A 25,672-nucleotide genomic window follows, 5' to 3' on the forward strand; every position below is an offset into this window, starting at 1 on the left:
TAACATTTTTGAGTGATTCTGATTGTCGAAATAAGGAAGAGGATGACTTTTGGAGTTTTATCTTAGTGTGAAACCGGAAGTTGTTACTGCTAACGTGTGCTCTGACAACAACAGACTGTCTGACTGGTGATGGAAGGAGAAGAAGCTGCAGGCGTATTACTTAACTACTTAAGTAAGGACTGAACATTACTACGGTTAACAAAGCAACAACGTCGTCTCGTGTGAGCTCGGCCTCTCTTAAATCCAGAGAACCGTGTAAACTACACTTATTGGGCACAGCTTCCTGAGTCAGCGTCGCTCTTTTGAGGAGCTAGCCTGTCGAGCTATCACACTGGAGACAACTTTATCGAGATAACAGACGTGTCTCGCTCGTTTCCTTTGCCAATACACAGATTGTCATGAGTTGTCCGAGTCATGGGTAGGCTGTCTGGTTGCTAGAGCATCGCCCGTGTTTGCTGGGTTGACCCCCGGGTCGCGTGTCCAGTAATGAGCGCACCAGCTGGGGACAGAGAGCCTGGGACCCTGCAGGACAACGCAAAGGAAGAGAGCAGTGGCTCTGCCTGCGCAGGAGAGAGCAGCAGACATGTGAGTAACTAACTAATGTTAGTCTGAACAAGTCACCAGACGTGTTTATGCAGGAAGCAGCTTCTTATATCCAAGCTTTCTTCCCTGTGTCACCTTGAAGGACTCCGTCTGCACCGGGGCCGGTGAGATAAAGAGCCGTGCCGTGGTCAAGTACTCTGCGGCCCCGCCTCCTGCCAGCTATGCCCTGCTGCAGGAGAAGACGGACCTCAAGCTGCCTCCTGCCAACTGGCTGAGAGAAAACCCCCAGCTGGGCAGCGCTGGCACCACCGTGTTGGGGTCCAGCAGCAAGAGCAAGCCCTTTTCCAGGTATGTAGCATCACAACTGCAAACTGATGTGTGTATTGTTCTCGTCTAGTGTGAAACTGTGCTGGTCTAATAAAAGGGAGTAGGACAAAATAACATTCTCTTCAACCAATAGGTCTACTCACCCGTAGTGATGAGACCAGTCGTATTAACACCAGGATATGTATTGTAATGTCAAAGACGTTGTAATCATGGGTTGAGTGGTATTCATGAAGGCTTTAACTGTACTGACATAGCTCAAACTAATGCCCTGCAATACATATCATTTCTGTAATGTTCTGTTAGTGTTGAAACTGTTTAAGATAGGGGTATCGATTAAACTTCGTGGCCATTTTGGAGTCTATAGCTCCTGGTGCTGTTGAATTGTGTTGCATTACAGTGTGAGGTATTTCTAGTACTTTGTCCACCCCATGTATATTAATAAGGGTGACCTAAGTAGTGTAAATACCTCTTGGTAGGTGTTTTAAGATGCAACTGTAAATGATCACACCCCAGAGTTTGAAACGCACTTAACAGTTATTGTTTGGGTTGGATTAAGGACAGTCTGTGTGATGACAGCTTGAGGGCTTGTGAATATATTTTGCTGATCCAAGTCCAAGTTGGTATTTGAGGCTAAGATACTCTGTGCGCTGCTTAGTTGTGGAACCTGCTGAGCCTCCATTGTCTGTCTGAATGCTCTTGTGAAGACGGACTAGTACCCACTGGTTTATCCATATTAGGCGCAGTGTGTAATGGACTTCTGTAATGAATGAATGGAGGTTACAAAACTATATTTGAAACAGAAATAACAGTCGGTAAATCACAGATGCTGATGCATCAGCAAATGCCTTAAATCGCTAAATCGACTGAACCGAATCCATATCGCCATTCACAAGCACTGTGGAGTGAATCAGTTCCTTTCTCTTCTTTTGCAGTTTCGGGATGGCTTATGAATTCATTGATTGCATCGGAGATGACGTCGACGTGGTATCGGACTCGGAGGTTTGTGGAACTCTTGCAAAGCTCAGATGTCTTTGTTTCTTTCAGAATCATGCTCATACACCTAGACTTAACATTGTTTTCTGTCACATTCAGAACATCAAGAAGCTTTTGAAAATTCCCTACAGCAAGTCCCACGTCAGTATGGCCGTTCACCGCGTGGGGAGGACGTTGCTTTTGGATGAGCTGGACATTCAAGAGCTCTTCATGCGATCCTCCCAGGTACAGCAGAGATTCTGAACTTTTTCAAGTCAAGGTCAAGAAAGCCCTTATGACAGTATCTTTTATGTATGTGGTTTAAGTCCCTGTTATGTGTGTGTTGTAGACAGGAGATTGGACGTGGCTAAAAGAGTTCTACCAGCGACTAATAGACCAGAAGTGGCAGAGAAAAAAGAAGAGTAAAGAGCACTGGTATCAGAAAGCCATTCTGTCAAAGTTCCTCTACTACAGGTGTGTGCTTGGTGTTACTTCAACTATGGAAAATAAACGAGTAGGGTTTACTATGAGTCCCAGTCTAATCTGATAACAACTGCTGTGTGTTTAAAGTATAAATGGCGATGGGGCTGCAGAGCCTGTACCACACAACCCGAATGAAGGGGAGGAGGAGAATGAGGCAGAGGAGTACAGCTCTTCATGGCCCACTGCCTTCACCAGCGCGGTGTCTGATACCGAAGAATCGGATGCTCCCAAGCAGGTACAGTGTGTTTTGACTGTTATTTAGTAGTCTCCAATTTGAGAAATGATGTGAATTTCTTCTTGATTACGACTCAATCCTGTGAGCTGTAGCCAATCTAAACTTTAAAATCATGAGATTAAATGTGAGAAAATGTGCTCTTGTGTGGAAAAAAACCCCTCACAAGCTTACGTGTGCGAGTGGTTTTGATTTGCACTGCTTGCGTTGACCGTATTGCTACTATCAAATGTGCAGGGAAGTGTTTCTATGGACAGCCAGTTTGCTTTGGGCCAGGGGACTTCTGTCCCCAAAGAGCAAAACCTCCCGATGCTCTTCGACGAAGGGGAGAACAACCAGGTAATACAACCTCTTGCCCCTCCTCAATGGTTTAACACCACAGTTGGTAGCGTATGGCTAATGTCTGCGTTCACTTTTTACAGGGCTTAAGAAACGACTTTGTGCGAAACATAATGTGGACGTTTGAAGATATCCACATGTTGGTTGGGTCCAACATGCCTATTTTCGGAGGTGGTCGCTATCCTGCCGTCAGTCTGAGACTCAGGTTGGAATTTTAAACCATTTGCTTTCACTAAGGATCTGAAATTACAAATCATTTAAAGAGTAAAATAATAATTCAATCATGTAACATTAATTACATTGCACTTCTGTTGGGGTCAGATGTCGGCAAGATAAATGAATCTGTGCGTATAATGGGATAGTTTTTAGTTAATCTGACCCTAGAAGGTGAACCAGAAATGTCACTTTGGATGCTGCAACCTCATCAGACTAACACGTTGGTTTCAATGCATTATTCCTGTTTAATCTAACAGCTAACTTTCTGACTGTTTTTAGGGACAACAATAAACCAATCAACATCCTGACCGGTATTGACTACTGGCTCGACAATCTGATGTGTAATGTCCCAGAGCTTGTCATGTGCTTTCACGTCAATGGCATTGTTCAGGTAAATTACTGTCCAGTATTGGTTTATTGATTTCCATAGTTAAGCTTCACAGTGGAAGCAGAATACAGACATATTAGCTGAAGTATAAGATGTGTTTTCTGTAGTAGTCACTTTTAATGGCATTACATTGTTTTTAATAACTCAAATAAAATAAAATGAAATACAATTAGTTGTTTTTTGTCCTGCAGAAATATGAGATGATAAAAACAGAGGACATCCCTCATCTGGAGAATTCAAATTTCTCCACAAGGGTGGTAAAGGACATTGCCCAAAATATCCTCTCCTTCCTCAAGTCCAACTGCACCAAAGAGGGTCACACCTACTGGCTCTTCAAAGGTGGGAGATAAGTGAACAGGAAGTCTGAAGTCTGTACATATCTTGACATTTTCTAATGTTATTTCTTGAATCCACAGCTAGCGGGAGTGACATTGTGAAGCTTTATGATCTTACTACTCTGTGTGAGGAGGCAGAAGAGGAGAAATGTCAGAATCCCTTCACTCTCCCTGTGGCAGTTTTACTATACAGGTAAGACTCAGGATATCTGTCCGAATCCTTGCAGTTGTCATAACTGCAAAGGTCAATACATTTCAGATGTTTTTCTATCCAAACATATGACATTTAATATCTTAGCTAGAATATGTATTTTTATGAGCTGTTTATTTGTAATATTTATAATTGTTATATTCGGTTAAGATGACTGAATTAGGTATTTAAACAGTGTTATGCTTTTGAATATTTAAAAGTGAAGTATCTTAAAATAGTAAGAGATTAATAGTCAGAGTAAAATGTTTGTACAGATATTGTTTGCAAATGACTTGAAAATGAACAATGAAAGTGTGCAAAATGTAATTCGTTCTATTTTCGGCTGCAGAGTTGCCAGCAACATGATGCTGAAGGCGAGGCAAAACAGAAAGCACTACGGCACAATCAGAACTCTGCTCTTAAACTGTGTCAAACTTATGGATGAGGAGAGGCACCCCCAGGTAAGCAAGGATGCAAACATAAATAGCGCCATCCTTTTTTTAGAATTTAAAAGATGAGCTGCCAAGTTAAGTAATAGAAACACAATTAGTCATCATACAACATGATTAGATAAGATCAGTATTGTCCATCTATATTTAGACATCAGGAAAATAAAAAGGGAAACCACTTGACTTAATCTGATAATGCCATAGTTTAGATGTGATTGAATCTGACTCCAGTCCTGATCTCCTCCATCTTCCTGTCTGTTCAGATCATCGCCTCCGCCCACTACATGCTGTCAGAGCTGTTCCAGCTCGACGAGCCTCCGGAAGAAGATGAAGGGGAGTCGCTTCGGGGCGGCGGATCAGAAGACAGCTACAGCGACGAAGATAGGGAGGAAGAGGAAGAGCTGACGGAGGACAGTGATGAGAACGGCTCCTACAGCTCCTGCTCCAGCCCACAGGATGACAGTAAAGCTGTGGCTGTGATCCGCTCTGTAGGGGAGCTGTCGGTCCCGGAGAAATACAAATCCACTCACCAGATCAGAGTGAGTGCCCCTTCAAAGGTTTTTCTTTCACACAGACCAGAGGGTGTCAAATATACAGATAAATATGTTGTATGTAAACACCCCCTTTTTTTTTTTTTTTATCCTTGCAGCCAAGCGGTGTCTTCCCTGTTTCTCAAGACAAGGAGGAGAGATGCAGACACGTCCTGAGCTATGCGCTGAAGGCAAGTCTCTGCATGATATTTATGTTTAGGGTCCAGACAATGCTCATCATGTGATGTGTCAGCTACGGTGTTGATAGCTGTAACACACTACACAGGGGCTGAAGGCAGTGGATGGCACCGTCAAGAAGGAGAGTGATCTCCCAGCTGCAGACCCCAACACACCCATTCCTCTTAAATACGAGGACAGAAGTGCAATCGGAGCCTGCGCTGCTGAGAAAGGCATCTCTCTTCTTCTGGAAAGGGGTCAGACTACAGTCCTCATTTCAAAGGGTAATTGGTATAAAACCACATAATAAAACAACCCTGCATGTGTCTTTTCTCCTGGTTTGTGTCACCAGCGAGGTCGTTGCAGGCGGATCAGAAGCACCCAACTCGCTCTGGGATTATACCCGGCTCGTGGCAGCACCGCATGAAGCTGCAGCTCTTCCTCAAAGCGTCCAAGGCCTACTACGTCCTGTCTGACGCAGCCACCAACTTGGTGAAGTACGGGCGAGCCCTGCGCTACATCAAGCTATCTCTTCAGTGTTACGGTGAGTTTATTTAATTCAGTAATACACCATTATGATAGTTATTGCTTTTCAGTGTTTTTTTTGGGAGAAAGACTGTTGCTGAAAGAGTATAATTTCTATCTGGCAGAGTTACCGATGCAGATTATAAACAGTTATCTTTCTCCTTCTTCCTTCCTCTTCTACCATTTCCTTCAGATGCCTACTGTTCAGTGAGCGGTACACTGCACCCGCACGTGCTGCAGTTTCACAGCCAGTGCCTGTCTCTGTGTGGAGACATCCAGCTGATGTTGGCCCAGAATGCCCACAACAGAGCAGCTTACCTGGAGGAATACAGCTACCAGACCAAAGAGGACCAGGAGATCCTGCACAGCCTGCACCGAGAGAGCAGCTGCCAGGGTACACATGTTAAAACACACAATAGGCAACGTTCCTGCTTGATGTTTTGAAATTAGGGGTGTTAGCAAACACTTGAAGGCTTTATCCTTAACAGGTGTCTTCTTATCCTTTTCAGTTCACGATAACCTTTCCGGGCTTGTTTTACCCCAAAATGTCGTAGAATTTGTTGCCTTATCATGTTGTTCTCGTCATTCATTTAGCAACGCCTTTACTCTCTACCCACTAGCCTTCAACATGGCAACAGACCTGGCCACGGACCCGGAGTACCAGCTATTTGTTAGTAGTAAGTGCTATGAAGCAGCGTATGACCTGGTCATCTCAGAGGCTTTGAAAGATCAGCTGGCTCAGGTGCTCAAAAGGCTGGGAAACATCCGCAACGAGTTGGGAGTCTACTATATGAACCAGGCTGCAGCCATGCAGACTGAGAAAGAAGGTATGTTGGATTAATAGACTACAGATCAAACGATGGGCTACGTGTACAGAAAGCCGTGCAATTACAGTGGTTCCTTTGAGCTCATGTATTTATTGATGTAATTTACAGAATTTCTCAAACTTAGAAATCAAAGAAAGATATCACCAAATACAAATCTATTTCAACCAGGATCAAATGGAGAAAATTCATACAAACGTATTGCTCATGTAGCTGTTTCTAACTTTCCTTCGCCCCCCCTCTACCGTTCTAGTGAAGAAGTCTGTGTCCGTAGTAGAGCAGGAGCTGTGGAAAAAGAGTTTTGCATTCTTTGAGAAAGGCATGAAGGACTTTGAAGCCATTGGGGACAGCACCAACACAGCCCTGCTGCTGTGTAATACCGGCAGGCTGATGAGAATCTGTTCTCAGGCTCACTGTGCCGTGTCTGCCGACCAGAGCCGAGGAGAGTTCTCGCCTGAAGAGGCCCTCTACTACAACAAGGTGCAATTTCAAACCCTTTATGTCTTTAACTCTGGATCCAGCATTCATTCTTTAGTGATCGAAAACAATCTGCTTTTTTGCAAGGATCTGATATCTCGCTACATCTTAACCCTTTTCTAATATGCTTTTGATGATATTCTATTATTTCACCCCAGGCCATAGACTATTACTCGAGGGCTATAAAGTCGCTGGCAAGCCGAGAGAACCACCCAGCGGTGTGGGACAGCGTGAACTGGGAGTTGTCCACTACCTATTTCACCCTGGCTACACTGCTGCAGGACTATGCCCCGCTGTCCAGGAAGGCCCAGGAGCAGGTGCGTTTGTTTCACAAGTATTCAGAATTAAGTTAAAGTTCCAGACATTTTGATTATCTTGCGACTGAATGGATTATTCCCATGTGCTGTGGCAACCTTTATATCCTTTTTATAAATCTCCTTGTAATGGTGAAAATGATCATTGGGCAGTCATTGTGACTTTAAATGGGTGCATTATCAGTTGTTTTGCACCAGTAACACCAACACATGCGGTCAAACGCTTTTTGCTTTTTGTTTTCCTAGATTGAGCGGGAGGTGACTGAGGCGATGATGAAGTCCCTGAAGTACTGTGACCTGCAGACTGAGTCGGCTCGTCAGCCGCTCTACCAGTACAGAGCTGCTACCATCCACCATCGCCTGGCCTCTATGTACCACAGCTGCTTCCGCAACCAGGTGTGAAACCATGTAAAATGATACAAGAATATAAAAGTCTGACTAGAATTGTATTACTGGAGATGGGATGCTATAGTGTTAGGGTGTGTTTCACGCTCCAATTGTGTGACAGGTGGGGGATGAACACTTGAGGAAGCAGCATCGCAGCCTGGCAGAGCTTCACTACAGCAAGGCCGTCTGTTTGTTCCTCAGCCTCAAAGATGCACCGTGTGAGCTGCTCCGCACGCTCCTGGAGAGGGTGGCCTTTGCTGAGTTTACCATGGCCGGTGAGTAACTGTTGTCTGTAGTCGTATTTGGTTTTATCAGCAGAAACGCCGTCGCCATCCACAGCCTCTGGAGTGACGTTTCATGTCATCATGTCTCCGTAGGTCAGAGCAGCAGTGGAGCCAAGCTGAAGAGCCTGACTGGAGCAGTAGAGATCATGACACAATCCCGCTGTGCTTTCCAGCTGATTCATAAAGAGCTGCTGGAGGAGCAGATAGAGGTAAAGGATGCTTTCTCATGGTTATGCGTACATGCAAAGCTTTGGTCAGTTTATGGATTTTGCAATGAAACCCACATCTTTTCCTTTTCATTTCTTGTGCGGTAGTTGAGTGAAGCAGACGCAGCTGAACCAGCAGAGCTTCCTGACGTGGTCCGTGGCTCCACCTCAGGGCTTGACCTCCAGGAAGTGATGAAGCTAATTGGGGTGTTTGAGCCGAGTTTCTCCTTCCTGCTGCTGCAGCTGATCAAACTGATGACGACGATGAAACGGAAACCAAGGTGAGCAAGCATATAAGACCGTTATGGCATGTGCAATGTCCTTTTGACTCCCACAGTGCTCACTCCCGACCATCTTTTTGTGATTAATACAGCAATAAGGATGAGGAGCTGTTGAAAACCTATAAGAATGTGTATTCCAAGATGCTGCGAGCTGAGAAAAATGCACCTCTCCTCAGCCGAGTCGAGCTCCACATAGAGCTCCTGCAGCAGCTGAGCCCACAAACAGGAGGTGACGTCACACATTCATGATGATGACATCAACCAGTGCAAGGAAGACACGCAATACCTTAACTCCTCTCCAAACCCCACTTTGGGAAGACCTGAGAGACTTGAGAACTGTCTTCTCAAAAGATGCTGTGACGGAAAAACGATGATTTGGAGACACCATTATTAATAGGCACATGCTCAGGCAACACCGTCTTACTATGAATTACAGTTTGACAGCTAATTTCACCTTCTGCGCCTTTTTAAAAATGAGCTTCTCTTTTTCTAGCATTTGCATCACCGGTTTTGAATTGTACATTTTTGTGAAAAGAGCTGTAAATTCAGAAGATATTATTTAATTTTCTTATTGCTTAAGCAGTTATAGGTCACATGTAAAGCTCCTATGTGTAGGATTTGTTGATGACTGTACCAAACATCACCCGGATTGCCTCATTTTCTACAAAACTAAAACATACGACATAAGGTTTCAAAGATGGTATAATTACATATAACTTCGACGCAAAAAGAGCTCAATCATTTAGCACATGCTCACAAAGATGATTAATCTGAATATAATTGGTGTTTTTGATATTCAATAATACCAGTAATGCTGTGAATAAAATAGATTGAAGTGTGATGTATGGCTGACAAGTCAAAATGAGGTCAAAAGAGTTATGTCCTTTCCAAAACAACAGTGTGCAATTTTTTTTTTGGCAACACTTAATGCAAACTCAGAGTCTAGTTTGTCCACATGACTATATGTATAAATATAAGTTTATATCCGCATGGTTTGCTGTGACATGAAAATAAAACGTTTTTAAATTTTATGTGCCGTATTTTCTGCTGATCTCATGATATTGTATTGTATAGTATAGTATACATACAGTATAGTTTCTCCTAAAGCATCACAAAATGCTACGCTGCCCTTTGGCTCACAGGACACATTGCTGACTAGCTTTTAGTTTAGTCGATCATATCTTTGGATTATGCACGTACATTATGGTCCAACATATTGGACTTTTATTTCAGTTAATTTATCCTGACGTTTAAACATCTGCTAACTTCTCTCTAAACATATTGCGCACAGCTGCCTTGAAAAGGCCGTTGGTAATAGATTTTAAGTGGGTCAGGCGGCACTGTACCCTGTGGGTTCTGGCATTGCATCTTGCTTCACGGATCAGCCCGGGTCACTGGAGAAGGGGACACGATGTTTTCAATGCAGTCATTGTATGAGGTCACCCCACTGTTACTGTACTGTATCCACACCAGATGGTGCTGCAGGTGGGCCCAAACTGTCCCTGCACCTCATTAATCAGGCTGGACCCTCAGTGCTGTGGGTGAAGGTAAGATGGGAGATGCGGCCACGGAATCATTAAAACATTTGAAGGGGACTGTGATCCTAAATAATAAACCTCACTTGAGTGGAATACAATTTGCCATTTGTGTTTTTGCGTCGGTGCTGTGGTTCACCGACACACTTGGCACAGTTGGTTGCAATCTGCAACCTCACTGCAAGATGACGCCAACTCCTTCACACTGTACATTTAACAATTTAGGTAAATACTTATAAGTAATCGGCCACTGAAAATGAAAATAAGAACATCAATTTTTGTTTTCATTTCATATATTAGTGCACTTTGTAAAACTATTAAACAACATGGTATTGTGACAAAAAGGAGCGATGGGGGCACAGATGGAGGAAATGACTCCTAAACAGACAAATCAAAATGTATGATCAATTATACACATTGAAATTGTGCTTCTGTGCAATATAGTGCAAAACGTCTTGCTGGTTATTTCATCACAATCACTGGGAACAATGGGTCAGTTAGTCATTGTATGACACAGCGGTCAGAGGTCCGGTCCTCCTGGGGTTTGTCTGGTGAGCTTGGAGGTTTCTCCTCTTGGTACTGAGACGCTCCGTGGTTCAAAATGTTCTGGAGGATGTCTTTGCTCTCACTAGGCGGTAGATTGTAGAAATAATACTGTGGCGCCATCTGAATAAACCTAGGAGAGGAGAATATTGTTGTTTGATCGTGAAAAGCAGTCAAAAAACATGTTTGTGTTGAATGCAACTGAACTAATCTTGTTTTCAATTTGGGATGGTTTGGAATGACTCATTTCTGTCAGAGAAAAGACTCACATCCCTTACACACACTTACAATATCGGCTCCTCACGCTATTTGAACTGCACTGATCGGATTGACACATTTCAGGATGGGGAACCTTACAGAGCCTGACAAAGGCTGCAGAGCTTTCTCTTCCTCTATTAAGCTGCAGCTCTTCATTCCCAGGGATCTGTGCTGTCCATAATCCCCTCCAACCAGCTGATACTTGAGAACAGGATTAGGATACCTCCACATGCACAACCAGCATGACTAGTCTCCGCTGAACTGCTTTACATCTGGACCAAAAGGGAACGAGTCCGTCTGACTATTTTTAAGCTTCTTTAAATGTGAAGATACGAGGTGTGGTCCACCAGGTTCTTTTAGAGCCACACAGGAGTCTAGTTAACAAGACTGCCAGTTATGTGATTGCAAAAAAAGTGCATATAGTTTAAAATATACAAAGAACATAATATCAACTCAAAGGCTGAGACTTACTCCTCTGGTGTGATGTGGGTTGCAGTGCGGAGGCAGTTGTCCTCAGAGAAGGAGTGCTGGTGGAACAGCACCCACTCAGGCAGGCCCAGCTTGGGGCTCTGGGCTCCGTAGCCAGACAGAGGATGGATCTGTGCCACGTGCTTATGGGTCAGAATGAAGTAGTTCCCCGATCCATCCACATCCCGGGCCACCTGAGGGAAATCACAGTTCACTGAGAAGAAATACACATGAAAAGAAGTCTGATGGACTTGCGGCTGAAAATTGGCAGCTGAAACATTTCAAAGGTTGACATACTGAAAGAGTTGTGAAAAGAAGTGGTAGTGCCGATTCAAGTGCAAGCACTGAGTAAAGTTGAATTAAAAGTGCTAAAAAGAAGGTGAAGGTGTATTTTTAATCACATTCATATTGAAATAATACCATATTCTTTATTGATTGACAGTATACTAACATGATTAAACGCTCCACATTGTTGCATAAAGATGAGAGGAGTTTAATGGCCTTTAAGAGATGAAATGTTTTAAGGTGTTGATGTTGATTCTGTTGACTGGTATCATAAAGTTATGTTTTCTGACCTGCATGAAGAAACCCGCCAGCAGGGCTCTCTTAATGTTGAGGGTGTTGTTTCGTGAACCGAAGGCGGGCACTGAGATGGGCAGCTCGATCCTCTTCAGAGTGTCGATGAGCTCAGTGCGGAGAGCGTCAGCCGTCAGCAGGGCGGCGTGGTTCAGGTCCAGACCCTCACACCACTTCTCCACATCACAGACTGACGAGGGAAGAGGAGCCAAGGAGGTGATTGTAGGAATGCGGAGAGGGACAATCAATGGGATAAAATCAATCAAAAGATTAGTATCGTTTTAGTACAATATCTCATGAAATATATATATTTTTTGTAATTTGTAGGTTCAATATCATGATGATTTGTCTTAATTTACTCTTTGCAGCATCTGTGTGTGTATGTGTGTTTTCCCCTGCAGGTGCTGCTCTCTAAACTCACATGGATCCTGCTGGCACTGTTTAAAGGCCCTGTAGATGTTGATGAGGGTGAAGTGGTCTCCCTCTGGGTGCTGCAGCTTCACGTGGCACTGGGTCACCTCTGGCTTCCGCTCCGCAGATGGAACCGTGAAGCAAGTCGGTGCTAAAAAAACAGAATCAGGATAAATGTGATGTTTAGAACTTGTTATTTACTATATTATATACAAATAGATATTTGTTCAAACGGCAGTGCAACACGTTACCTGTTAGCATGGCAGCGGCAATGACCACCTCGCTGACACAGTCAAACTCACAGGAAGCGAGCAGCGTCTTGGCCATTTGGGGCTCCAAGGGGAACTCGGACATGATGATGCCCATTTCAGACAGGTTTCCATCATCATCCAGAGCTGCAAGGTAGTCTAGCTCCTCCAAAGCCTGCATTAGGCCTTCAGGATCTGGGTTGGAAAGGTTTGGAGGTTATACATTGTTTTTTTCTTCGACAAAATGTAATATTTGTTAAACAAGAACCATATATCGTATTCATTAATGTTTAGTATTTACACTGGGAGATTATAATTACATAGCAATATACTTTGACAAACACTGGATTATTTTTCAGTGTTCATGCTGTCAGTTGATGTGGTGACCCCCTGGTGGGCACGCACGAGTAAAATGAGGCAGCAGAAGATTAGGATTTTAAAATCCTCACCCACATCTGCCATGCATCACTATGCAAAATGAAAAGTATGTCATGATACAAATTAGATTTTCTATTCTGTTTTTGCAAAAAAAACATGTTTTTCCATGAACATCGCAGTGAAACAAAGAGACATGGACACAGAAAGAGAGAGAGAGGGAATTAAATCCACCTCAGATTCTCTTTGTTATCATCACTCCAAAAGACCAACACTATGTTTATGCTCTATTAGTTTCTGATCAACTAATAGGAGGCTCAGTGCGTGCGTGTGTGTGTGTGTGTGTGTGTGTGTGTGTGTGCGTGTGTGTGTGTGTGTGTGTGTGTGTGTGGGTGTGTGTGTGGGTGGGTGGGTGAATAGATCCGGGGGAACAAAAGCCTATGGAAGCAGGTCAGCTCTAAAAGGATGCTCACAGAACAGGAGCTGTCAGTTCGGCTGAGGCACGGCTCACTGCCTCCCGATAAAGTTCCTGTGTCGCAACAAAAGGGAACGAACTGACTGAAACCAACATTCATCTCATTATCACTGAGGATGAAAGTACATTTGGGATTGGGTAACACCACTGCGAACGTCCATAACAATATTCTCTATGTTTATTTTGTTGCTTTTTCTGTAAATCTCACCCGGCCTGTCAATGAAGTCACAGTGGCTCAGTCCAGCGATCTCCATCCTCTTCAAGAAGAGCACCGTGGACGAGATGTCGGACTCCACAACATGTGGGCGGATCTCGAGAGGAAGCTGTCTGTCCTCTGGGTACAGACAAAAACACTTGCCTACATGAAAGAAAGATTATGTTTGAGACAGGACAGCTGCCAGAGATTTGCATTCAAAGTGTTTTTCGTAAAAGTTCTCACCTGTTGGACCTGCCAGCTGTTGTCGACTCCTGGCTTGACTCGTGCTGATTGGCTGAATGATGACTGAGTTGGTTCTGATCCTGGGGTTGTAAACCTGAAACGGGATCACAGTCTGTTTAGTGTAGTGATCGAATGTAACTAATTACATCTACTCAAGTACTTAATACTTAAACTACACTACATTTCAGAGGCAAACGTTGTACTTTTTCCTTCACTACATCCCCATGACAGTTTTAGTTACTAGTTAGTTTGCAGGTGCAGATTTTAAATTTGTAACATATCAATCATAAATATAAACATATCGATTATAAATATAATCCATACAGTTTAAACTACCCAACAGTATATAAAGTAGACAAAACTAACTTCTTGACTAGTTTCATATTAACGTAACTTAACTGATAATATATGCAACAATATAAAGCTCAAATGTGGCATTTTTCTGCACAACTACAAAACCTGCAGTTTCAGTATTATTTGATAATACTTCAGCTCTTAAGTAAGATTACAAATGGAATACTTTTTGGTATCACTGTTACTCAATTTAGGTATCTGAATACTTCTTAGACACCTGAATACATGTAACAGCATTTAATGAAAGACACATCTACAGTAAAAACAGAGGAAAAATTGAAAGTACCTAAATCTAGATATTGTACAATAAAGGGTTATGGCATAAATAATACATAATTATGAAACATAAGTGTTTCTGGCTAGCAATATCTATATAATCCCCAAGTTCAATGCTTTTTAATACAACAGAAAGAACCAGCTGCAGTTTTGACAACAAATAAAGAGGTATTATGTTATTTTAGCACAACATGGTGAAATGTTTTATTCTTTCACCGTTATTCTGCATCATTGGGGGAACATACATGCCCACTTCTGTTGGGTTTCTACATCACCAGTAAAATGATGTATAACCCTAGAACAAATCAGGACTAACTTACATATCTTTTCCCGAGGCCGACATCAATGACAAAGCGTATTGAGCTGGCAGCCCAGAAGAAGTCCTCGTTTGGACTGGAGGTGAGGAATACTCTGCGGGTCGGTCCTGTCTCCTCCTCCCCCATGACCGGTAGATTCCCAGGCTGGCCAGGGTGCACAGCAACGGGCAGGAGCTCGCCCAGACCAGGGGGCAAGCTGTGCCTCTCATGAAGCAGGATGTCATGCGCCAGATCTATCTCCTGGTGGGGAGGAACAAAAAGAAAGAAAGTCAGACGAAGACATATATTCAGACAGCTGACTACATCAGGCGGTGCTTCGTTGTACCTGCGTCGTCACTAGAAACACAACCACATCCCCTTCCTCTCCAGAGCGGTGGATCTCCAGCGCCAGACGGAGGGCCGAACAGAAGTATCCGTCACCTGTGCTGCTGTGCACCACCTCCCCTGCACCCGGGCTCTCCAGGCGAATCAGGGGCGCCGCTGACCCGGTGAAATGGGCCAGCTGCCTTGGACTCGGTTCCACAGCTGTGAGGAGGACCACGCGCAGCTCCGGCCTCTGCAGGGCGATGTCCTTCAGCAGACCCTGGAGCACATCGGTGGCTACGGTCCTCTGGTGGGCCTGGTCCACGACCACCACGCCGTAGCGCTCAAGCAAAGGGTCTGACATCATCTCCTTCAGGAGCAGGTCGTCCGTGCAGTACCTGTGGAGGATAAAAGGATGCTTGACATCAGGGGGGAGCGAACAGTGACGCATGCTGTATTCAAATTCATAACAGCCTGAAATACATTCTCAGTTTCTTGAATAGTAAGCCTCTATGCTAAAAGAGAGGAACGTCAGAATGGCATTTTAATGAAAGGCACTTTGTCTACACTTCAGCTTTGCCCCTATTAGTGTAATTTATTCTGATAATTAGTCTGAGGAGTGGATCCTTTCGTTCTTGCCGGCTGCCAGTTCATTTAATCTTCCTCCCCTCAATGTGCAGAGTGTCTTTGTCCCCCAGCTGACTTATGAGGCACCCACATGAGGGAGTGTGACATACGGGCAGACAGAGAGCCGGGCAGCTGTGGAGGAGTCCCTGAAAAGAGCCCCCCTCAGGCCTTTTGTTCCCTTCTCTCTTGTGAATAAGAAAAGGCGGGGGTGATTTAGCGCTGTGTGTCATGACGGTGCTTTATTGAAAACCTGAAAGAGGGGAGAGAAAGAAGCAGATAGAGAAACACTGGATTCGTCCGCATACCTGAGGACTGTGTCGCTAGTGGAACACGTTTCCAAAGGGATGCTGTACCCGACTTCATGGCCAATGTTCACATCCATCTCATCGGCCACTCTTAGGGCGAGATCTACTGCCTGCTGCGAGTGAACCTGGGTACAAACCACCATGCCATGCTGGAACCGGACTGACAGGCAGAACTCAGCACACCACTGGGGAATCTGTTTCAAAATAAGAGTGAGAGGAGTTGTTTACATGACAGATGCTTCCCCGCTGGAAGTAGATCATAAAGAGGGTTTGAATGTCTCCCTTTTGCATTAATAAAATGTGCAATATTTTCCATGGTAGTGCAATCTTAAAGCGGCAAATGCCCCACAGTACTCACTTGAGAACTTCTCCCAGTTCTGGCAGAGCCACTGACAATGACAAAGCGTCCTTTGGCCAAAGTATCCATGAATTCGCACTTTGCTCTCCACACTGGCAGCTCTTTCCTTTCTCTGAGCAAGTTGTAAAACCTGGAGGAATACGGCAGTCCATCAAACTGATTAAGCTCCAAAATGTCATCATATTCTTTGTCTCCTGGACTCAAAGCTTCTGTGTCTGAACAGGGTGGTCTCCCTTCAAAATAATCCTCTCCAGTTAAACTGGTAATGTCCTGCGCCATCACCAGAGAGCTCCCAGTGCGTCCGGTTAAAACTTCATCTACAGATCCAAGGAAAAGAAGTTTGGAAATCTCCAGCTCTCAGTAAAGTGTTGGACGGCACACAGACGGCTTCTGCAAGTGAAGCCAAATGAAAGGCTCTCTAGGCGGCCAGCCCAGTGTTGTCATGTGGCCACTAATCCCAGAGAAGTGACACATGGACACACACACACACACACACACACACTGGTGTGAGAACAGAGACTCAGCGGGGTCTGATGTTTACAATGAGAACTGGCTCACATGCAAGGGCCACGAGCACATAAAGTAAAGCGCATTTTTGTATCAACTGTTGGTTAATTTAGTGATTAAGAATGTAATTATCTTAGTGTTTGACAAACTGATATCATTTATTTCTGCATCCAAGAACAGAAATTGAAGAGTTTAGCACAAATGTCTGCTCTACTTTCAGCCTCCAGTGTTACGACACTAACAGCCTGCAGTTGTTCAATAATCACGAAACACTAAATAAAAGACAAAACGTCCTTTGGTAACGGTGTCAAAACATGTGTACTTCTACTTACCACAGACATGGGAGTGTTATAGCAGTTAAATCCTCTCCTCTAACTCTACAAAAGACAACATGTATTAAAAGCATATTTACCAAAATGTTAAACAATTCCTTTCTCATAACCAACACATTTTAGTGCCAACAAGTGGCGAACTAACACCACGATTTTCTTTTAAACCACTTTTTTCTCAATGAATAGACTACTTTTCTTTTTTCTTTTTACAATTAACTTTCATCTGTCACTCAAGTTGACATCAATTGATTCTATAATGCAGTAATGTTACTTTCACTGAAAAAATGCCACAAACTTCTGTTTCATTTTGGTTGCTTTTAAAAGCATTCTGTAATTTTAGTAGATTACTCGGTGGCTCAGTGGTTAGGATGCCTGTCTTTCAATTAGAGGATCGGTGGTTCAATCCCCAGCTCTGCTAGTCCATGGCCATGTCAATGTGTCCTTGAGCAAGACACTTAACCCCTAATTGCTCCCCGTTGCTGTGTCTACGGTGTATAGAGCAAAAAAGTGTCAGCTAAATGTAATTATTGACATGTTTGGTTCCATCATGTTCTCTAATTCCCAGATTAGATGTCAAGGCCTTCTCCTGTGTTTGTATTCTTTCCCAGTAATGGTCGAAGTTATCAAGTGGGGGATCTGGTCATGAATCGGGACTCAAAGGCAACTTCTCCCCTCGGTTTGAGGCAGCAAATGAACATTAAAGTGGAGGGAAGCGCTTCAGGTGGTGTAATGCCCAGTGCTGTCCGGCAGGGGGCAGCGTTGAACAACCGGTCTTCTCCCTCAGAGCTTGGACAGCAGAGCAGACCCTCATAAAGAATGACGTAAGACTCATTCTTTCTGGGAAAATGACACATATACCTGAAGTGTTTATTGTTTGCTGCTTAGTAGAGGAAAGGACAAGCAAAGCCTCTTAGTTTTATTGTTCTTTTTGTTTGTCGCGGTGACTCTTGTGAGGTGGGTTGCATTCTTCAGACGGCGCTTTCGGCACACTCATCCTCTCAGAGGCCAGGAAACAAACAAACAACAACATAACAATGTCATCAGTGAATTATTCATGCTTAAATGGTGGAGATGTTTTTTTTCTCCTATGAACCCTTATTTACCTCTTTAATAGCGACTTGAGGTTTTAAAAAGTTTCTCAAAATCCATTTTCTTTTTGAAGTAATTTTTTTAATGACTTCAAAAATCAAAGTGAGAATGCAATTAAAACAACTTGTTATAAACAGCCATAAAGGGATTTTTTATTAGGCTCTGACTTCATCAATAAAATCTCTCAGTTCAAATGTTAACCCAAAACATTCGTCTCTGGCTTACAAGTTATCAGTTGCAATCTTCAAAGTCATGTTTTCATTACCCAGTGTAAAAGGGGCACAACCTCAAAGCAGTTCTTATATTACTGTGCTTGTAAATAAAATGAAATGATAACATACAATATCTACTCTTTACAATGGTTTAAACAGGTTACAGTGATGTAAATAAACACAGCACATTTAAGATTTGTACAAATGGCAGAAACATTTAACGACTAATAGACACTAACAAACACTTTCCAGCGGCGAGCAGTGACTCTGAACACTTCCAAAACTAGAGAAGCATTAATTCTGTACACGAAAGCAACGCAGGTAAGCAGTGCTTTACTGACTTGTCATTCTGCAGTGGTGAGAAGATAAGCACTGCAATTGGACACATTATATAAATATATATATAAAAAAAGAACTGCGCTGTAATGTTTCTACCTGTTCAACCCCTCCTTGTACAGCAAATCAACAACAAATAACATGAAGGAAATTGCTTAACTCAAGGAGCAATGCCAAGCTCTGGATCTGATGAACGATGCTGTGAATGCATAAATAATCTCACAGTCCAACAATATCAAACCCATACAAAATCAAAATGGAATGTTATGAAGGCAAAAAACACAAAGACGAGACAAACTCTGGTCGAGGGGAAGCTTGGAAAGCTCACAGCGCTGAAGTCATCCGGCTTGGCTCGAGCACTCGAGGACAAAGTGGGCGTGAATGTTAAACATACAAACACCAGAGTTAATGTTGAATTATTTGGTGTTGGTGTAATTCTCTGGAACACAATCAGTCTGTCAAATCTGTTGAAACTCTGCAGCGTCTGCCAGAACCAGGAGGTGGAGCGTCCAACACTTGCCGCGATCAATCCCGTAATAAACATGTCGTGTGAGGGTTTAATTGGAGTCCACTGTATTCGATTTAAAAAAAAGATTTGATTAATATCAACTTTTTTTTACCACCATGGATAGAAGAGATGTTTTTGGTACTGAATACCTCACAAAAATATGAAAAGCTGAATAAATAACTCTTCTCTATTGCCCACAAGCTACACTGACAATGTGTCGAGTTGTGCTCCATTTCCATTTATCTTCACTTTAGCCCCAAAACAAACTTTTTTGCACTTAAAATATTCAAGCAACTTAACTGGTTATAAAAAGATCCTATATTTCAGCATTTCGTTTGAGAAAAGGTATAAAAATCAGCTAAGAATGCAAAAGAAATATACCTAATTACTCCATGTTTCCTCTTTTTCTAAACTTTTCCGTGTGGAAAAAACACTCTTGATGAGTATCCTGTGCACAAACTGGTGATAACGCAGTTAAATAATTAAATAGATAAATAGTTCATTGGTACCTGAGTGAGGACAACAAAGCACCTTTTAGAGGCGTAGCACCGAGGTGTGATGTCAGCCCCTTTTCACTAGAAACTCTGTGATACTTCAATATTGTCCAAAAGGTCTTCCAGAGTCTCAGTAATTAGTGCAAATAAAGAAAGTCTCCGTGTGTTGGTATGAGATCTACTCGTCCGTGAAGTCGAGAGCTCAGCAGTCCTTGTGAATCTTTGGTGGTCTGTAGGGCAACATTGGCACAGGTCTGAAACGAAAGCATCAACACATTGTGAAGATGGAATGTTAAATAACTGTGTGTTAATTCAATCAGCAACACACGCATGATTTATATTAGTCTGAAATACTAATTTGTTTTTTACACTGCAGTATATACAAAGGCTAAATATCTCATTCAGGCGCCTTGTTGCGTTAATCTGATGACAATTTAACATGTTGGCCTCATGTCTGAGTAACCAGAGTCACTTAAAAGTCTCAATGGACCGACTGCAGTAACATTTTGGATTGAATAGAATGTGGTTGAAATAATGTAAAAGCTAAACAGCACAATAATACTTTAATTATTATTATTTATTTTTCATATAGCGCTTTTCTAAATACTCAAAGAGGCTTAAAAGGCTCGAGCAGTATAATAAAACGTGTTATGCGGACTGAAAATGTGTTTAACAAACCAGGATAGACTGCAAATGAGTTGCTGAGGAAGGCTTCTCTGATTAAAAAGATATTTCTTTCCCTACATGGTGTGGTGCAAAAGGGGTCAAATAAATAAACCTGCATAAACTAAAGCCGCCATTCTAATGAGACTAGCACTCCTGACTGTATGAAGGAAATTGTGAATATCCAGCAAAACCCTTTACATACAGCATGTGAGCAAATAGGAATTTAACGAGTGTCGCGAGAGTCTAAAAGTTGATGAGATTGATGGGAAAATGTATTATGAGGAGTGAGAAAAGAGGGCGAGTGTCCCTCATGCTCAGGATGGTGATTAATTTAGGCTTCGATGGAAAAATAACTCCATCGGTGATGCAGCCTGCGACTGACTGACTAGAAAACACTTCTCTTCCCTGACATCACTTTTCCTCTTGTGCACAAGGTGCCAGCCCCGTGGCTCCCATCATGAATAAAGCAGCGACCGGACATTTACGTAATGGACACGTAATCCATCACTTTACCAGACAGATGAAGCCAACAATGCTACGTGCTCCGTGTGTGAATAGGTTGACGGAGACGTGGGATTCCTGTCACGTCGCACTGACCTGCTGGGTAAAGGGATGGTGGGCGGAGGCCTGGGAACAGTGGGGATAGGTATGGGGAGGGGCCGGCTTCCTGGGACGCGGGCCCCCACTGCTGTGAAGCTGTGACCCAGCCGAGAGCTCCTCCCCAGGGGGTCTGCAGGTAGGGGCTTCTGTGGTGGACTGGGTTTCTCAAAGTCCTGAGGAGGGAAAGTCAAATTTAGTCCATGCGCTCATTTTAATGTGACTATAAAATGAAAGAGAACAGTGCTGTCTGGTTTTAAATGATTGTAAAAGGTGCATGATCAAGCTTGTGTCTTGAGGAACGAGTTGTTTTCCAATTAACTGATTTCAAATGCAGATCACACCTGTACTAAATTATTATTATTGAAGCAGCATTACAAAAAAAATCCTCATTTGCCAACTCACATTCATTTGAAAAACACAACAAATCCCATTACTCTTATCTTGAGACGCATTCTATGGAAACCTGAATAGTATATCATCTCACCGTCTACCTCCCTCTGAATATGGGTTAGCTGTATAGCAGCTATCTGGAGACAAAGACAGACACGTTTCACTAGAGGGCACTGTGTTATCAGTTTCTTCTCTGAATTCCCACAGCAGACAGGAGATAAATCCCACGCGTCCTCCTCCTCTTGTCTCCGCCACCTCTGTGGCAGTGTTGTGTGAGTGTAGAAGGTTATCTGCATAAGGTGCCATCATGTGTTACTAATCTACAGCAAGGCAGTGATAAACATCTGCTACCAGCAGCCCGGCTACTGTCACACACGCACACATACAAGCTCAAAAAGTCCCCAACACCACAACACACGCCGAGGAATACACAGACAAACGTACAAAATATGCACAGAGAGAGAGAAAAAAAGTGTTTCCAACTTCATGCATGGGTGAGATTTAGAGAGCTGGAAGGTTTGAAACATTCATGAGTGCAGTGAAGACGTGACTGACTTTGTCACATCAACATGCAGCCTCATGGTTATGAACCTGTGAGTGTGCTGTGACTCAGAGGGCTCGAACGCAGCAATGTTGCACGTCAGCAGAACTATGCATGGAGGAGATTTTGTATAAACATATAACATCACATTGCCAGAAGAATGAAGACACCCCTGTTCACACTATTTTGTGGTTTGGGCCCTTTTGCTTCCAATTAAGGTCAATCTTCGTGCTAAAGCAAGCAGTGATATTTGAGATAGTTGCAACCCTTTCTTGTTTCAACATGTCAGTATCTATCCACACCACACAAAGAAAAACACAGACAGAGCCCCGACCTCAACACCATACAACACCTTTCTGATGACTTTTGGAGTGTCAACAAACACATCTGGGCGAATCGTTTTCAGAAAAATTTGTAAAAACTTCCTCCTGTAGCTTCATGCTGCTCACTGACGTTAGTGAAGGTGGACGTGTCTTTCTGCTCCGATCACTGTTTTTTTCTACAGGCACCTGTTCGGGTGATTTTCACCCGACGTTAGTGATATTGTGACTATTTTTTCCGGATGGGTTTAAACATTGACTTTTAACATTAATGAACTTTTCCTTCACAGAACAAGACTCACATGCCCCAGGAACATGTGGACCAAATAACAAGTTCGTAGCTCCTTTATTTATATTTTTAATCATGTTTTATTGACAATTCCCAAATCTTTCGCCAGATCTTGAGCCTTTTTTCAGGGTCTCCCCGTGATACCTGTTTATCGTTTTATGAGAAGTTCTATAGGGTAAAATAAAAGAAGAGTACTTCAACTTGCCTTGTAGTGTTGCATTTAAATATATTTCGATGAGAAGTATATTTTATCATGTACTTTATATCGGGTGAAATTCACCCAAAGTCAGTGATAGTGTGACTATTTTTTCTATCAATTGATTATCAACAAAGTTGCCTATTCATTTTTTCCGATTGAATTGTTTCACTTCACTAAATAAATACAGTCACGGATGTCACAAATTAAGAAATTACTTGAGACATAACATATTTAAAGGCTACATTCCTTCCAAAGTATCACACTATAATATATAATATATGTTTACTTGTAGTCATTAAAACAACAAAGGCAACAATTCACTCATGCCATACAATATCCATTAGCTAAGGTGCACTGTAGCAGCCTCTTTACTGAGAGAATTACTTTTACTAACTCAAAATGTTCAAAACTCTCTGCATACATCAGCCCAAAGCATTTTGGATACAGTTAAAAATACAAGATGCCCCACAGAGGTTGAAATGTTGCGATGCTTTAATCAGATGGAGCTTCGTTTAGGGCTGAGCAGGATTGTTGTACTCTGAGTCTGCATCTCGGCCCCGCGTGGATACTGTGCTTACTTGTTGAGAAGAAGTACAACTGCAACTAACAGAGCATCTCACAGCCGGTTTAGAGGAAGTGGAGAATAACACACAAGAGCACCGTGTTTTTCGAAGGAGTGCACAGACAAAAACAAAGATGTAAATGGACAGATGAACGCAACAACAATCCAGGACCCGTGTGCATTCTAATGCCGCCGCTGGCAGACAACTTCACACTGTAACTGGTGTTCTTGCTGGTGTTCACACCTCTTAATTCAAAATGAAAGATTGCACCATCCTCGTTGGGCTTGAGACAGATCTATGAGCCTTGGGCCGACAAGCACCTTTTCAAACCCTCCGGAGGAGACTGAAACATGCGTGGTCGTCTGGCCAAAAGCAAAGCTATTTTTCTGTGTTTCTGAAAGGATGACATTTTGGAAAGGGATGTTTTTTGTTCTCCTTCAACAGTGCGATGCTGCAGTCTGCATTTGCAAAGCACCCGGAGAGGGTTTGCGCTTGTTTGCTTCACATATGTTTGACAGGTATCTGATATGTATTTTTCAAGGTAATAACAAACAGGTCTGTTTGTGAAAATTCTCCGCTCCCACACTGTTTTCTTTTCATGTCACAGATGCAGGATAGGCTTTATCCCCCTGGAAACCACTCAACATTAATGGGCTGCAATTGGGACACAGAATAGAGCATTTTTTTGTATTTTCTAAATGAGACATATTGGCACAGACAGCAGGGGAGGTTGTGTCAAGTATTACAATGAGCGTGTAATACACTTTCTGTAGCAGGATTGATGTCCAGTACGTCCTTGCTGGCCTGTTATTAAATCTCAACAGAACCATCTCCTCGGTTTGTGACCCACAGGTGCCATCTCTACCCGCTCCATCTGCTCCATTACAGCGGAATGAGCTAACGGATTTTAGCAGGTAGCGGAGCTTCATTGTTTTGGCAGGTCAGCTCATGAAGCCAGCGCTGGCCTCTCAGCTAAAGTGCATCTTTACTTGGCACACGTTCATTTCAATCAGGGTTGATTTGCTTGATATGGGTGCCACGAAACCATCCAGAACTGATTATGATACCGAATCAGATTCAGAATCAACTTTATTGGCTGATAGCAGTTGTTTCTGCTATCACTCACTCAGATCCTTTACTTCAGTTAAAGTACCATTACAACTATGCACAAAATACTCTGAAACAACTGAAAGTCCTGCATTTAAAATCCTACTTAAAGGTCCTCTATACCAGTGATTCTCAACCTTTTTTCAGTAATGTACCCCCTGTGAATTTTTTTTTTTTAAAAGATGTAATACACAGCACTGTCATCAGTGTCTGATTTAATATACAAAATATACAATTCAGTTTATGAACTTACACTTATATTTTATTAAATATGTATTAAATAACTAGTTTTAAAGGTTTTTTGAATGGATGCTATATTTTGGATGCTAATTTTAAATATATATTTTTTTACAAATCTCACGTATGTTTTGTTGTCTTTCTTATGCATATTTCAATTTATGTTTGTAATTTTGTAAAATTAGTATATAGGTGGAGGCTTCAAATAAGCCCAGTTGGCTTTTTGTCTCTTCCTGCACTGTGATATTCATTTTCTGTTATGATTTTTTATTTTATTGTTTGAATTGTGCAAAAATAAATAAAAAAAAAACCTGGACGCCTTCACGTACCCTCATTTGAGAACCACTGCTCTATACAATATTTTGAGCATTAGTACAGCAGCAAACAACTCTTTATGTAAATATATAGTGAAGTAATGTTTACCTGAGCAGAAAATGTGTGTTGCATTCCGAGACTCTCTGTACCTTGCCGACGAAACAAAGTGGCCAGCTTTTGCCCTTTATTGTGCTTAAGTGCAATACATTTGTTAGTTTCCACCACGGCTGCTGCTCCCCTGAATGATTAACCTTGGAGGTATGAGAATTTGATCTTCTAAATCCTTCATGGTATTGCTTTACGTCTGGGATTAAGTTATCCTCTTAATCCAACAGAGAGAAAGTGTCACATCACAAAGCCAATGTCTTCCTCTTTTGTTAAAGCGACACACGTCTGTACATTCTTCTGAGCACCCTGCTGGTATCAGGAAATCAGGATTTGGATGCACCACCAAATCCACCAGACGGATGGATTTACTATCCCCACTGCATCCAATACTGCTGGCTCAGCAGAAAGCAGCGCCTTACTCAGGAGCCGGGTCACAGTGAGGGAGACGAATTGAATTTGGCTGTCGATCTGTGGGAGAGCAAGCCGACGGCAGTGCAGAAATGGAGTGATTT

General features: G+C 42.7%; 3 protein-coding genes across 3 annotated transcripts in view; 1 reads left to right on the top strand and 2 right to left on the bottom strand.

The window, feature by feature from the left end:
* Nucleotides 1–486: 486 nt before the first annotated feature.
* Nucleotides 487–9,475, top strand: edrf1 (erythroid differentiation regulatory factor 1; the record flags this gene model as incomplete). Its single annotated transcript, XM_079230214.1, has 25 exons — nt 487–585; nt 686–891; nt 1,803–1,869; nt 1,963–2,088; nt 2,192–2,316; nt 2,413–2,560; nt 2,795–2,896; nt 2,980–3,101; nt 3,392–3,503; nt 3,692–3,839; nt 3,917–4,028; nt 4,375–4,486; nt 4,738–5,031; nt 5,124–5,195; nt 5,291–5,465; nt 5,534–5,725; nt 5,900–6,100; nt 6,327–6,533; nt 6,784–7,010; nt 7,166–7,324; nt 7,568–7,717; nt 7,830–7,983; nt 8,086–8,201; nt 8,307–8,479; nt 8,572–9,475. The coding sequence occupies 25 exons, from the start codon at nt 487–489 to the stop codon at nt 8,726–8,728; spliced, it is 3,756 nt and encodes a 1,251-aa protein (XP_079086340.1). The 3' UTR covers nt 8,729–9,475.
* An 871-nt stretch (nt 9,476–10,346) lies between these two features.
* On the bottom strand, nt 10,347–16,626 carry dhx32b (DEAH (Asp-Glu-Ala-His) box polypeptide 32b; the record flags this gene model as incomplete). Its single annotated transcript, XM_079229773.1, has 11 exons — nt 10,347–10,690; nt 11,287–11,477; nt 11,859–12,049; nt 12,281–12,421; nt 12,522–12,713; nt 13,577–13,726; nt 13,808–13,901; nt 14,758–14,994; nt 15,080–15,455; nt 15,990–16,183; nt 16,348–16,626. The coding sequence occupies 11 exons, from the start codon at nt 16,624–16,626 to the stop codon at nt 10,516–10,518; spliced, it is 2,220 nt and encodes a 739-aa protein (XP_079085899.1). The 3' UTR covers nt 10,347–10,515.
* Nucleotides 16,627–20,027: 3,401 nt separating this feature from the next.
* adam12b (ADAM metallopeptidase domain 12b) overlaps nt 20,028–25,672 on the bottom strand; it is a gene marked incomplete at both ends in the record, with an annotated part of 72,565 nt that continues 66,920 nt past the window's right edge. Inside the window, 2 exons of the mRNA XM_079230119.1 lie at nt 20,028–20,079; nt 21,089–21,264. Coding sequence (XP_079086245.1) covers nt 20,028–20,079; nt 21,089–21,264 — 228 coding nt within the window. The remainder of the gene's footprint in view (nt 20,080–21,088; nt 21,265–25,672) is intronic.

Source organism: Taurulus bubalis, assembly GCF_910589615.1.
Source record: "Taurulus bubalis genome assembly, chromosome: 14".
NCBI lineage: Eukaryota > Metazoa > Chordata > Actinopteri > Perciformes > Cottidae > Taurulus > Taurulus bubalis.